The 15,012-nt window shown below is 37.8% G+C and overlaps 1 protein-coding gene across 2 annotated transcripts in view; it reads right to left on the reverse strand.

The window, feature by feature from the left end:
• Positions 1–14,760, reverse strand: part of LOC127442358 (cadherin-6-like) — a 56,849-nt gene extending 42,089 nt beyond the window's left edge. Inside the window, exons 1-2 of one of the 2 annotated variants that reach the window (XM_051700320.1) lie at positions 14,671–14,760; positions 286–613 (exon numbers count right to left, since the gene is read on the reverse strand). In XM_051700320.1, coding sequence (XP_051556280.1) covers positions 286–501 — 216 coding nt within the window. In that variant the 5' untranslated portion in view covers positions 502–613; positions 14,671–14,760. Of the gene's footprint in view, positions 1–285; positions 614–12,886; positions 13,008–14,670 lie in introns of those variants that run through there. The other variant, XM_051700319.1, reaches the window with a different exon arrangement.
• Between the last annotated feature and the right edge of the window lie 252 nt (positions 14,761–15,012).

Here is a 15,012-nt window from a genome sequence, read left to right on the forward strand (position 1 = left end):
AATCTTTGATCCTCTGCACAGCTCTGAGCTTCAGCTGTACTATGAAGAAGCGGGAGGTCAGATTTCACCCTGCTCCTTATCCCAAATCCAGCAGGCTCTATGCTAGAGATTTCTACATATGCCATACCCGTAGTTTTGATCATTCTCTCTCTTTGTTTATTAACCATAGAGGGCTGAGAAAGACTCAGAAGAAATGATTAAACCAAATTTATCTTTGCCATCGACTCAATAAAAAGCTCGGCTTGGGTCTACCTTCATACCCTGGAATATAAACAGATACCCTACCTTGCCGATGTATTGATGATCCGTTCCTGTGTATTCCTCTTGGAGAAAGAACTGTCTCCACATCCACCCTCTTTTGGAACGTCTAAGCAACTCTGTGTCTTTGTCTTGCCCACCTTTAATTTCTTTGGTTTTCCTTCGAACTGGTGCTCTCGAAAGGGCAACTGCATCCACACTCACGTGCACACAAGCCCACAGAAGTACAATCCAAATTCTCATCTTTCACGCTCTCAGGGTGTCTTACAGCTTATAATGATCCTATCTGCTAAAGTTACAAAGTTCTGCAGAGCACCCTCATAGTCCCTCCTACTGTCAGCAAGACACACAGTACCTGTAACAGGAAATAGAAGGGAAATTGAAAAACAATCACTTATTGGGTGAAAATTCAGACTCAGAGTTATCTCCGTGCTGCTGGGAATCTTCCTTTCTAATTAAAGTCAACTTGAGCTCCTGTATCATACAACAACCATCCCCTTTATTAAAGATATCTCTGAAGCACACTACATAAGATACCAGTTCTGCAAGACAACAAGTCTTGTGGCTGAGGCTCTGATATCTATATAATTGGTGTTCCATATTATGGTGTTCCGAGTATAAATCCAGAGGACAGTCAAAGTGTTGCTGCAGTCAGAGCAGCGCTAACATGATAAAAGGCAGAAATGGCTTCTTTTTTTTTTTTTTTTTTTTTTGCACCTAGCCATTAACCTTTGACTCTTCGGCTACTGCAAAGCAGGCCAATGGCAGAGCGCTCACAAATCTGTTATCAATTAATCAATACGCATGCTCTCTAAATGCCCCGCTTTAATGATCTAAACACTTGCAGTGCTATTGAGTTCAGCCATCCTAAAAAAAAGAGAAAAGAAATAAATAAAAAAGAAAATATCAGCATGCACAGTCACAATAGCCTACTGGCTCCAAACTGACCTGCTGGAATGACAGTCTGAGAGACAAAAGCATCCTGCCACCACATAATAATCAGTAATCAGCACGCTTCCTGTTTCCACATCAATCTGCAGCTTTGTGTCCAACTGAACGGCTGCCCCTCACTCACTCTTACACTTTATCAAGCAGATTACAAATGTGATTGCACAAAGTGGTGAAGGGGAGAAGCAAGCCTCTCCATGAATCGCATTTAAGTGCCTCTGCTTTTTGATTTACAATATTGATCACTACTTTCGCATACATCTCTACATGGGCGTAAAAATGCATCAGGTCAACATCACCCTTCATCCGGGAAGAGCCTTGGTTGAGGGCCACCGATTCAAATGGAAATGCACAATTGTGAGGCTGAATTGGCTTTCATACTTCTGTGTATGACTTAGAAGGTACTGCTATTCCACAAATAGCACTTTCCATTAGCTCCATTATGTTTTGCTTTATGAATTGGCCTAATTGAATTAGGTAACAATAAAAAATGGGGGATATTGATTTGCTGTCAAACTCGAGCTCAAATTGTCATGTGAACTCTATGTATGTATAAATATGAGTGTGTGTACATTTCTACAGTAAGTGTGCATTTCAGCACAAACAGAGAAGCAGTACTGGAGACATGGGCTCCCCTATAATGTCCAACACTTGTAGTTTATGGGTGCTGGTTTTTAATGAATTTCAGCAGCCCAGAACTCCTGAGCACAGAGCAAAGGTCCTGGTGCACATTAGTCAAACTCAGGCAGCCATTTTGCTCGGCTCTGTGACCTGGCAAATCCCTTGACACAGTCCTGCCAGGGGAACTCAGCTGGATCTAAAGCTGTTTTGTTACATGGTGTCAGAGTGAACAGACACAGTTTCCACCACAAAATGTCTCCCTATTCATTTACAAGTCCATCCTGCTGGGAGGGAGATGGATAGTGAAGGATGAAAATCCTCCTGCTGCCCTTATATATAAGCACAAACCTACGAGAGCTCAGTGGGACACTTCAATTTCACACAGCACTTCATTTCATGGGCTCACTTTTGTGTCATTTTGATACATGCTAATCCACAATACTCTGGACTCTTTATATTAGTTCTATATAGTCATGATTGAGTACCTTAAAAAGAATAGCTAAGTTTAGTGTATCACCAAGACACCATTACTATTTCATTACCCATGAAATCAAATTTGGAGTTTTGTGACTTTTAGTCTGTGACTATAAGCTATGAAGCCATACACATGTACTCCTAAAATGTATATGCATTTAAAATTGACATTCTTTCTCTTCCAGAAGCAGGCCAAATATATTTATGATTCATCTTGCACATTACAAATTGTTTCGTCTAATCACATGCTCTCTAGAATGAGTATGTCCCTCCTCTTAATACCACCTGCAACCAACTAGCAAGTAGCAAATCGCAGCTTACGGCTATGAATAACTAAAACCTATTGGCTATTTTTAAAAAGGGATGAGCCCTTTAATATCTCCTGCCAAAACTTCCTGTCTTAATAGGAAATATATCAACACAGGAAAGAAAACTTTATTCATCAAGTGATTTCATGAGGTCTTTAAAATTACTGCAACATGAAATGTTCAGGTCTTATATAGAAAATAAAAAATGTGCAAGCATGTTTTCTTTTTTCATGTTTCAATTACTGCAATGATAAATTAATTAAATCACCAGGTGCATGTCATAAACAATTCCATAGTTGTCTGATATCCACAACACAGACAAAACAAATTAACCTCAATGGCACCTTACTTGTATTTTACTAAATGTTATCTGCTCTTATATTCAGATCAGGCAGTTTACCGTGCAGTCTGACCTCAAGACATCAGTTGTCATATTTTTTATTTAGTTTTTGCTTCAAAGACTCAGTCCCCTCACAACCCCGGGGGACATGAACGGGAAGGTGGGGGCTAACAGGTGAAGAAGGAAGAGGAAGACTGGCGATACCTGTGGAGGACGCAGGGAGTTGACTAGGTGACGGGCAGTGAGAGAAAGAGAGCAAGAGAGAGGCAGAGCTCCAAGTGTGGCCCTCACTGAAAGCTCTGCCACATTGCAGACAGCCACAGCATCCCTGATAAGTCCCACAGGGGCAATTAGGAGTGAGAGAAGTAGAATGTCAGCCACGGGCATCAAGGATGGAGGCGACAGGTAACAAGTCTTGCTGCAGGAACACAGACCAGCAGAGCAGAGAGAAACAGAGCTAGCTAATGCCACACACTGTCTCCAGGCTCACTATTATAATGTATAAGGCACTGGACCACCACCCATTAACTAGAAATAGTCGACTCCACAGCTCTTAAGTTTGTCATTCTTGTTTGCATAGTGAAGGGACATGGTATACCGTCTCATGATAGTGACAGCATAAATGTTTGATTTCTTATGATTCCTTAAACCTGCATGAATATATATCTTTTTTTTATTTGTGCTCTACTCTGTTCACATAGAATTCATAGATTCTTATCTCTTAGCTTCTGGCTACATTAGTGCGTGCTCAAATGAAAACAATGGGAGAAAACTCTCCAGCTAGCACTCATCTCGCACGAGCAAATGGTAGGGGACATATGCCATGTTTGATTGTGGTTCCCTTCCTACCACCAAGCAACAGTGCATGAGAGGCAAACTCGAGATAAGGTGAACAAAAATTCAGTCAGGGTGGCACACTTAAACAGATTCAAGCTACTCTTCGCTCCATTCAGTGCACTTGCCGGCCAGGCAGCATATCCGTGTCATTCCCCAGGGCATAGCGGGTAATCAATATCTATTGATTTGTCTGTTTGGGGGAAAAGGGCTGTCTAGACAGCTGGGTTTTCGAATGCTAAGGTATCACTTATCCTGCAACACTTTTTGTTGGCTGTAAGGGATGATTGATTTACTCATTTTAGACATTTGTTTCTTCCATATCTGACCTACCTTACATTTGCCAGTGCTATTTAAATACTTTGGTTAAGGTTTACATACAAAAACACATTTATCTCACAGTGAAAAGTCCCTAACACAGACAAAATGTGATAAAGGAACTAGCAATAAAATATCTTTTCCATGTTGATCAGAGTTTTGCTGCTAACCAACTGCAAAGATTGACAGGACATATCGTTGATCCCTTGGTTTCTATTTCTGTGGAATTGCTCTGCTTTATCTACTGAATTACACCCACTGTGAACTTTCATTGGTCCAAAATCCCACTCATAACTGTACTTTAATCATCAAATATGTTCTGATTGGCTGTGATTGTGCAATGTCGCACAGCAGTTCCATGTTCAGTGTGGACAGACAATCTTGTCATTGGTAATGGGGCTGGTTTCACAAAAATCTTCCTATGAAAAAATAAGGTTGTATCCATATTAATCTGTTTGAAAAAATTTAAAACTCTTTTTTCAGTTTCCTAACATCATTCATTGTCAAAAGTATGTGGTTATGGAAAGCTTTTTCAAAAGTCTCTGTTTTTGATGAAGGAAACTTAACCACTCCCTAACCAGTAGGTGGCGATATACACAAAGAATTTGAATCACCAAAAACAAAAGAAGAAGAATGTGAAAGTGAAGATTGATATTAAAAAGGGACATAAATGTTGATCTGTTTCTCACCCACACTTATCATATCGCTTCTGAAAATATGAGTTTAACCACTGAAGTCTTATGGATTACTTTTATACTGCCTTTATGTCCTTTTGGATCTTCAAATATTTGGTACCCATTCACTTGCATTGTGAGGACCTACAGAGCAGAAATATTCTTCCAAAAATCTTTGTTTGTGTTCAGCAGAAGAAAGAAAGTTATATACATCTGGGATTGCATGAGGGTAATTAAATGATGAGAGAATTTTCATTTTGGGGTGAACTATCCCTTTAAGTTAGAAAATAAAAAGAATTTTATCCTTAGGAATATTTCATGAATCCGGCTCCTGATTAGGACACGGTGTAAGATTCGGAATAAATCAGTGATGATCAGACAGAGAATATAATATTGTTGTTTTTTTGCTTGCTTTTTTTTTTTCCAGCTGATACAAGCAATAAGATTGTAGTATCGCATAACATCACACAATGCAGTTGTAATAAGAGTCACTTGTTAAGACACAACACAATACTACATAATCCAGGCATGTGACTGGACTACTAGTGGTGCTTAACCCATAGGGTTACCACACTTTATAAAAGACTTAGTCCTCAAGTGTCCCCCCAACCCTCCACCATAATCTGCTCAGCAACATGTGCGTTGTAATCTCAATAGTAGGATATAATAGCTTCAAATGTTGGAGGTCTTTTTTTGCTCAATGGGACGGCCATTTGCACACCAACACAATTAGTGTCAGAGAGTGTTACCTGTAACAGATGGGTCCTCTTAATTACATAACGAGAGAGGCCATAATGTGATCTGGAAGCAATGTTGTGCCACTGACTTAGAATCTGCTTTTTCTGGTTGGCCAAAATTATGGTGAAAGTTATCTGTTTTTGCCTCACAAATTGCCAGGAGCAGACCATACTATGTGGTGAATTAAAGCAATTTAGGCAAACCTGCTAAAAATCAAATGTCCCTCAAATCCCCATTTAGCCACATGCCATTTATTTGCTCATGAGGGGGACTCAAGCGTGTCGCATCATCTACTGCAGCCTGCCTTTCCTTTGTCAATTCATGCAGACTGTTCAGATAGATAGTACAAGACACCTTTTAACCTTTGTGTCAGTGTGGCATTGCTGTTTACAGTGGTGCTGGAAAGTGTCCCCTGTAATCCCATAACTGCATTGTGGGGTGTTTGTTTAGGGTTCCCCTCATAAGGGAGAGGAAAAGCCGTGGGAACTGCACTTTTACGGCCTCCATGTAAAGAACTCGGTGGGAGTCTTCAAGACAGCATCCTCCCTTCAGCATTGTGATTCAGCCCTGGAATGCAGCCCCTATTGCAATGCAAATGTCTCCGTGTCTGTTTTTTTTTTGTGTGTGTGTGTGTGTGTGTGTGTGTGTGTGTGTGTGCGCACGTTTACGTGTGTGCTTGTTTACTTGTCACTTCCACAACTGACAAATATGCAAATCACAAACACAGTGCTAACAGAGTTTGCTGGGCCTGTCAAAGTCAAACAGACTTGCTCTCATATCACACTTGTATCATACTTTAGTGTTCTACCCTAAAGGCCTTTTACAACTTCACAATGCCATTAACTCATCCACAGACTCACAACATCTTGTAAGTAAGGCAACTTACCTTGGTAAATACAAGAGACTTTCATTCCAGACAGACAGCCGAGTGGTTGTTTAAGCCCCAGACTATGATTCAATTTATGGCCAGGATTCTAAATAGAATAGTTCCTGACTAAGCCGTAATTCATTGTGTTTTTATGCCCTCACATTGCAGAAGCCTTAAAGACAGGATTTTTACAATCAAGGTAACAATGCTTCCATTTCAAAAGGTCACACTAAGTCATCTTGATTGCAATCACAATAGTCTGACATTTGATTCTGCATTTTTGTTGGTATTACAGTTTAGGTCCCACACAACAAATATATCTGCAGAAATAATCGATAATGACATTTATTGACATTAACAACCGCAGCAATGAAATTTAAAATCCCAATGCTCTGTGACCACAAATAAATAAACCTTGTGAGCAGCAACTGGAAAATTCTTAGAATTAAAAACCACTGTATGTGCTGAAGGCAAGTAGTGAACAAAGGTTAAAGGATGTTGATTAAAACGTATTTATTTATTTTTCCTACCTATTTAACTGAAAAAAGTGAACACTGTTGGCTCTGGACTTATTGGATTATTAGTCAATGGTCTTCTTTTAGAAAATAAATTGGTTTATTCTTTCCACAAGAGGCTGTCCCTCGATTACCATTACATACATGAACCATACAGTAATTTGAACATGCTGCCTGCATTTCTAGCACTTCAGGCTTGGGGTTCGTGCCCTTTCCGTGACCACATTCTGGCTCTGCCATCTACCAGATAATAACTATTTGCTTTTGGGCCATGTTGCTTGTATGACAGTTTGTTTTTCTAAGGGTAAATATATCAAGGTGAGAAGCAAAGAATATCCAGTGTACATTGTTTGACCAATCTAGCTTTGAGACAACTGTGATTTCTCACCAGAATATATATTTTAGGTGCTTAAGAAAGGCCTATCACACATCTAGTGTGATTTTGAAAACTGAAGAGCTGTGGGCTGGTTACACTCACTGCCGATTCTGCCTCATTTTGGACTTGTGTCATTAGAAAAAGCAATTGAAAGAACCATGACAACCGAGGGGCACATTAATGACATTAGCCTATTATTGTGCCCAAAGGTGGAATACATGATTGGAGACTGCCTCTGCAAATAGCCAACTTTTGACAACTCACCTCTTTTGAGTAATTAGGTGCAGCCAAATATTGTGGACACTGTTTCAACTTCCAAAGGTAGAAATCTTTTCAGTTATGCATATCTGGACTGTATTACAAGTGGCCATGCTAAAGGAGATATATCACGACAGAGTGAACGGATGTGTTCAGCGTGCTGTTTTTCAAATACCAGCCAAAAGATAATTAGCCACACACAACTTTCCAGGCAAATGGAACTCGCTCTCTCCCAGTGTAACATGGTGGACATCTGGAGACAGTTAGAGACTGTCTTATATATGAATATAAAAAATTTATGGGGTGAATTCATGAATCCCTGAGTACAAAGGTGGAGAACTGTTAGCAGCCAAAGCAGATCACATCAGCAGAGACAGCTGAGCTGAGGTACTCATTCGTAAGTCACTTCAAATATGAATCAAAAACTTTGAGGAGGAATTCTGATCTGATTAAAGTCCTGGTATTCAGTTTTGCAACAACAGGATCAAGTTGTGTTTCTATGTGAATAATATTATTGCTTTGACAAAGCACCTTGATGAAACAGGCAGAAAGAATCCATTGAATGCACCCCACAAATGTTTGATTAATTTAAACTGTGCCCCACTCTTTGATGAACTGTAACTGTTGGGAATTTAACTGAAGTTTACCTAAATTGAGAGTGATACAGTGATTAAAGCAGTAGTTCACCCAAAAATGAAAATTCTCTCATACTTTACTCACCCTCATGCAATCCCAAACAAACACAAACAAAGATTTTTAGAAGAATATTTCAGCTCTGAACTGAATGGTGACCAGAAACTCTAAAAGTCTTCTGTGGTTTAATCAATGCCTTCTGAAGTGATCTAGTTGCTTTTGGGTGAGAACAGACCAAAATATAACTCCTTTTTCACTCTATATCTTGCCATTGTAGTCTCTAAGCACGATCATGATTTCAAGCTCGATTACACTTCCTAGTGCTTGACACATGTGCAGAGCGCTACATGGTTACAGCTTGAAATCATGATCGCCAAGGAGACTGCTTTCAAGATATAGAGTGAAAAATGAGTTATATTTTGGTTCCTTCTCACCCAAAACTGGATCACTTCAGAAGACACTGATTAAACTACTGGAGTCATTTGGATTACCTTTATGCTGATTTTATCTCCTTTTTGGAGCTTTTAGAGTTTTGGTCACCATTCACTTGCATTGAATGGACCTACAGAGCTGAAGTATTCTTCTAAAAATCTTTGTGTTCAGCAGAAGAAATAAAGTCATACACATCTGGGATGGCATGAGGGGGAGTAAATGATGAGAGAATTTTCATTTTTGGGTGAACTAACACTTTAAGATCTAAAGCTGCAGGAGCCACAGGTCACTTTCATAGCAGTCATGTTCTTATTGGATAAATCATCATACATAAATGGAGATATGGCAGACTTCTTAACAGACTGGCAGCATGATGTCTCTGTCATCAGCATTCTTATTTCACACTGCACTCGGCACAAAAAGAGCAAGCCATCCTTATTTATTCTAAAGCACCCACTGAATGGCAGCAATATTCATTGTGTATTTCAGATTCCGTTTCAAGTTTGTTTTTCATCATCAATGCTATTTTTTTCCCCCAAATTTTCTCTCCCTCACACTCTCTGTGATCTTTCCTGTCATCTTACGTGCTGACTGATGTGAGGAGTATGCTATGGAGGACGGCCAGAGCTTTCATATACCAAGGCTATTCCATGTAGGGACAGTGTGAATAAAATAAAATAACAACAGCCCTCTTTAAGATTTAAACTTATTAGACACAAACACAGCAGAACATATATTCCTTTGTGAGGCCATTCACAGATTCACTTGAGACATTGTTTCAAGCCCCCCACGCAAATCAATAAACAACAACAAAACACAAACAAGCCAGGAAACTGGAAACAGATAGCAGACGTTTAATTGGTAAAAAAAAATAAAAAATTGATCACATTGTGTTTGACTAAAGCAGGTGTAGATAAACACTGTTGTATTGATTCTGAAAGTGTCCTTAACACCAGAGAGCAAATTACCCATATCTTGGAAAAATAGGTTTAAACTCAAGGTGTGATTGTGAAATACTTTGGCGTATTTTTTGCAGTATAGTTGTCATTATCTGAAAGTGCTTCATTTTTGTGAAATTTATGAGGTGTTCCATTACTGAAGTAAAAACACAAGGAGGAATCATAAATTACTCATAGGTGAAATTAATCACATGCATGAGCTAATCAATGTTATCCTGCTCCATCTCCTGAGAGCAAACACAGCAAACTATGAGCCACTGTCACGTCAGGTGACAGATAGCTCTGGTCTAATTATCATACAAAGCCACCTAAAATATTTGCATATAGGCATTCTCACAATCTGAAACTCTCACACTATTAAAAGATGTCAAAAAGTGAAACTTCTGAAAGAAGAAAAAAAGTCAGTTTTTCTGGAACATCATATTTTAAAATCTTTTTGTTTGAACGGTTTAATCTTTATAGTATGACAACTGCCATTTAGAATGTTTTTTGTTTGTTTTCTGAATAAATAAAGATAAAAAGAATAGAAAAATCAGACAGCCTCTTAGATTGTCCAGAGATAAAATAAAACAACATCAAAGACGCACTTTATTTTCCATCTAAATGTGAGGTGGCTCCAGATTTAGATAATTTCAGCAAGTCAAAGTCATGTGGCCTTACTATCTATGTGAGCTTTGGAACAACTATGTCTGAACCTGAAGAGAATTTATTTCCTCTAACTGTTAGGTGACAAAAAACATTTCTAACATTCGAAAATGTATGTGTTTTAAAAACCTGGTAGGCACCTACATTTCATTCCCTTGTCTCTTGAAATATCTATGTATTGCATTAACACAACTGTTCAGAATCATGTATGCATCTGAGGAGAACCATATAATGCTTATTCGTTTAAAAAAAGAGGTGAATCTTGGGTATTTTTGCATCATATGGACAGAATGCAGAAGAGTGTGCAACAACAACTTCAATATACACTTCTACTAGTTTCCTCGCCTACATTTTCCCAACCTCTGAATTGAATAAATAAATAAATAAAATCTAGCAGGCCTACTGCATGTCGCATATGGCCTAAAATCCAACATCACTGGAGCATCCATATCTACAAAGGATGATTTGTTCAACCAATATTTGCCAGTCTATATATATATATATATAATTACAGTGTGCCAAGTCCAGCAGTTCACATTAAAAACTGCATTACTGCTGAGACAAGGAGCAATTATTATCTTACCATAACCATATAACAGAAATTTTAAAAAGTACCACTGACAAATTAAAATAACATTACACACATCTAAAAGAGGTTTCAGAAAGCTCATCCATCCAGAAATCTACAGGTGCCAGACATTAAAAGGCTGCAAACACAGTTTTCTAAACCGCAACATATAGCCTACAGTATGTCCACAGATGTGATAAAAAGTGTATTATTACAAATGCAAAACAATTATGAAGTTATGTCTAACAGTTTTGACAAACCTTACATGAAAACATCAAACCATTTAACGATGGTTCAGCAAAGCAGTATACAGAATCTAAGTCATATAATATCAGATCTGACAAGTATTGATAACAATATAGCAAAATAGATGCAATGCATATATGTTAAAAAATAAGAATGGTAAATAAGGAAATAACTACACTAGCTGTAAGTGCATTATATCCTACAGCTCCGCACAATAGATGGACAGCGGGTAGATTGTAGGGCTGGGCCATTAATAAAATTTTCTTTTTAATTATGATTTTGACTTCCAACGATTATGAAAACAAGATAATCGAGATAAAATGATTATTGTGCCGCATTCCGTTTTGCAATGAAACACCCCGGCATTATATCTTTAAAGCATCCTTTATTAAAGTTAAAATAATAAGGAAGCGGGTTATGAAAATAAACTCAGAAACTGGCACATGTCCGGGACAAGTGGATTTTTGAAGGGGCAAGTGAAAGAGAACTTTACTTGCTCGAAAGCAGACTGATTAAAACGTCAATGATGGAAAAAAAAAATGCTATATTTGTGATAGCCTAGACCTGTGTCACTTATTAGAAAGTTCATATTCTTGTTCTGCTGTTGAAAATAATCCAGAGCACGTAATTTTATAATTGGCAAGCGATCTAGTAACAGCTGCGTCCTGTTTGATTGACAGGCGGCATATGTGTGTGTGTGCTGAACATGCTATATATCCCATATTGTGTTCCGAAAATGCTCATGCTAATGCGCACTTGAACTAGGGCTGCACGATTATGACAAAAATCATAATTGTCGATTATTGCCCTTGATATTGTAATCACGATTATTTATGATGATTATTTGATGAAATTACTATGACGTCACTAAGCAGGCAACCGCGCTTCTAGGTTATTCAGAACAGCAGGTTATGGGCTGCGCTGCAGTTTCTTTTAAGCAATACATACTGTAATAATGTTTGTTAATGTTACTAAAGGATATTATGTGTATATATATGGTTTAAAGTATATATTTCTAGGTTCTTTTTGAACTATTGACAAAACCAGTTTTAATTTCAGTTAATATGCCTGTGTGTCATGTATCATGTAGATGTATTCACATCCTCACACATTTAGCACTTCAAAAGACTGAAAAATGTGGCATAAAAATATGTCTTAACTGCTTAAATTATTGGCCCACATACAGTAAATAATAATATTTTACGTATTCAATAGTCAAACTGAACAGACGATTTAGATTGAAGTTACTTACTGCATTTAAAATCCCATATTGTGATCTTGTTCACATAAGATCATAGTTAGATCATATTTGGCCTCAAATCTGTCACAGCAGTTGCACTTTGAAAGGTAAAATCAGCCAGTTTGCGAGTTTGTGTGATTCGTTAAAATTTAAATCTACCAACAGCAGTTGTAGGACAAATAGGTATTTATCTGAGCAGACATGATAGCACAGAAGATGGTCCATGAAATATGACGTTCAAGACTTATTCTATGTCCAAAACATCCAAAACAAGCTGACTTCAAAACAAACCACTTTATAGCTGTTTAATAGATAAATACAACTGTTATTCTTTTTTTAATAAATTGTACACAAAAATTGAGCAATGCAACAATATTCAAACTCTCCCATTATAATGACTGAAGCTGTCACTCACTGTTTGAGCACTGCAGTTCAGCGCGCGCTCACTGACACAGAGTTATGCACTAACATATGCTCACATAATAAATATAACTGTTTAAACAACACAATAAATCAATTATTCCAACCCTGTCTGTATCTTGATTATAAAGGTCGGGATCGTTTTAGTTTTTACCTATGGTAAATAAAACGGCGCGACATGCAACGAATTCAAAAGAATTCAAAATTGCTCACCTTTGTTCTACATCTTCTTTTCGAGTGACAGATGATGTTTCTTTAGCACTAATTTTCATGTGCCATCGCAAACAGAGATTAAACTTACTGTAAGCAAGACGTCTGACTATTTAAAACTTGCGCATAAGGATTGATTGTCATGACTGACTGGACTGTAGACTCACTGCATCTCTGATTGGCCATTGTCATTTCATTGCTCATCGCACACATCTGGGATTGGTTAGAAACTCAACCGCTGCAAAAACACGTTCTAAATAGAAACCATTAACGCAACAGTAGATTTAAATTTAATAATGGTCAGTTTTCACGATTGCATAATCGTGGCAGACGTAATCGCAATCGCGAATAACGGTCAAATACATTTAAAAATTCCGCCAAAATGCCCATCTTGTTGAGGTATTCATGTAAACACGTGTGATGTCTAATGTGAACGTAAACAGTGAAGAAAAAAGCGGATTTGTATTAAAATGTCGGACTTGTAAGTATAAATGTAAGCTAACAGACCTGCTGCCGTCTAGTGTAGTGTGTCATTATAATAATCAAACAATCATAAAAATAAAATGAGAAAACACTCACTGCTCTTGACTGGGTAACTTTAGTAGCTTTAAAAATTATTAATGTATTATAATCATACAGTGAAAACCAGTAGTAGTTTTATGTTGCATTTAATTCTGAATGTTTACTTGAATACTTGATAGCCTGCTGCTGTTAAACACTTTTAAAGCTGTAAAAATATTAAAATTTTCTTAATTTGTATATTTTTTGTTATATTATTTTTAATCTATTTCTATTCATTGCTGTTTTTGTTTTTATTACTGACTGTTTTACTAGTCTTGAATAATTACTTAAGAACTTGAAACCATTCTTCCGTAATTAACATATTAGTTAGTGTTATTATTTGTTGTGGTATTAAAGCTGGTATTGAGAATCGTCAAATTTCACCATCGACTACTGAAATGTTAGTATTGTGATAATGTATAGCCTATATTGTACATGGTAGATCTTGCTGCAATAACATGATGAAAAAGTAGATCTCATTCCATAGAAGTGTGAGCACCCCTGCTGTAAATGATGGTGATGGAGGCTTTTCTTTATTTGACTACCATACATAACATAAAATAATTATCATATGACAATAGCCTCCTCCCCTACCCAGTGCAGTTTACATTTCAAGTTCAAGGAAATCCACTGTTAAAAAGACATTTTTTTTTTTTTTAAGTTCAATAAATCATGTTTCCAAGGTCAATGAGTAATCGTGTTAAATAATCGTGATCTCAATATTGACCAACATTATCGTGATTATGATTTTTGCCATAATCAAGCAGCCCTAGTAGATTGTGCAGCCTATAGACAACAACATTAGCCCAAACTTTCTTCAAACAACCACATTAACATTGTTCATTAGCATATTTCATTAAGCATTAATAAGCAAGACAATAACATTACAAAAACAGCGCTGTCGCGTGCAGGCCTGCCTATTTGGTTTATCATAACGAGCTTAATCAAACTAACGCGCTCGAGAAGATACCAAATGCCCATCTGACTCACAAATATTAAGCACAAAGAAACATCATTCTAGACTTGTTCTGCTATGATACACATCACTTATACAGTATGTGTCTTAATAGTTTGACAAAGTATCCGGGCCAATTCTGACAACATCTGTCTGTGCGCATCCACGAAAGTCAGTCTACAGTCATAAATGTCAAATAGGGCGTACATATTAAATACTGGTCTATTAAACACAAAAAATTAATTAAGTTCAATTAATTTCACCCACTAACCTCTGTGCTGAAGAGTGAAGTGTAGTCCTGGTTATGATGCGTATCCGTTGATCGCAGTGAAGACACTGTACTGTGGGCTTCCTGCCTCTCTCTCTCTCTCTCTCTCTCTCTCTCTCTCTCTCTCTCTCTCTCTCTCTCTCTCTCTCTCTCTCTCTCTCTCTCTCTCTCTCTCTCTCTCACTTTCTCATCTCTCTCCTCCCCGAGCGCAGCATCACCGCTCTGCGCTCTCTCTCTAGTGGAGTCGAAGCGCTGATTGGCTGTCACTAGCCGGGCAGTGACTGAGGGATCATGAACGTGTCGATGTTGAAGTAGTTTGAAAATTAAGCCTGCGTTCTATGATAT

The sequence above is a fragment of the Myxocyprinus asiaticus genome, chromosome 6 (assembly GCF_019703515.2).
Source record: "Myxocyprinus asiaticus isolate MX2 ecotype Aquarium Trade chromosome 6, UBuf_Myxa_2, whole genome shotgun sequence".
Classification (NCBI taxonomy): domain Eukaryota; kingdom Metazoa; phylum Chordata; class Actinopteri; order Cypriniformes; family Catostomidae; genus Myxocyprinus; species Myxocyprinus asiaticus.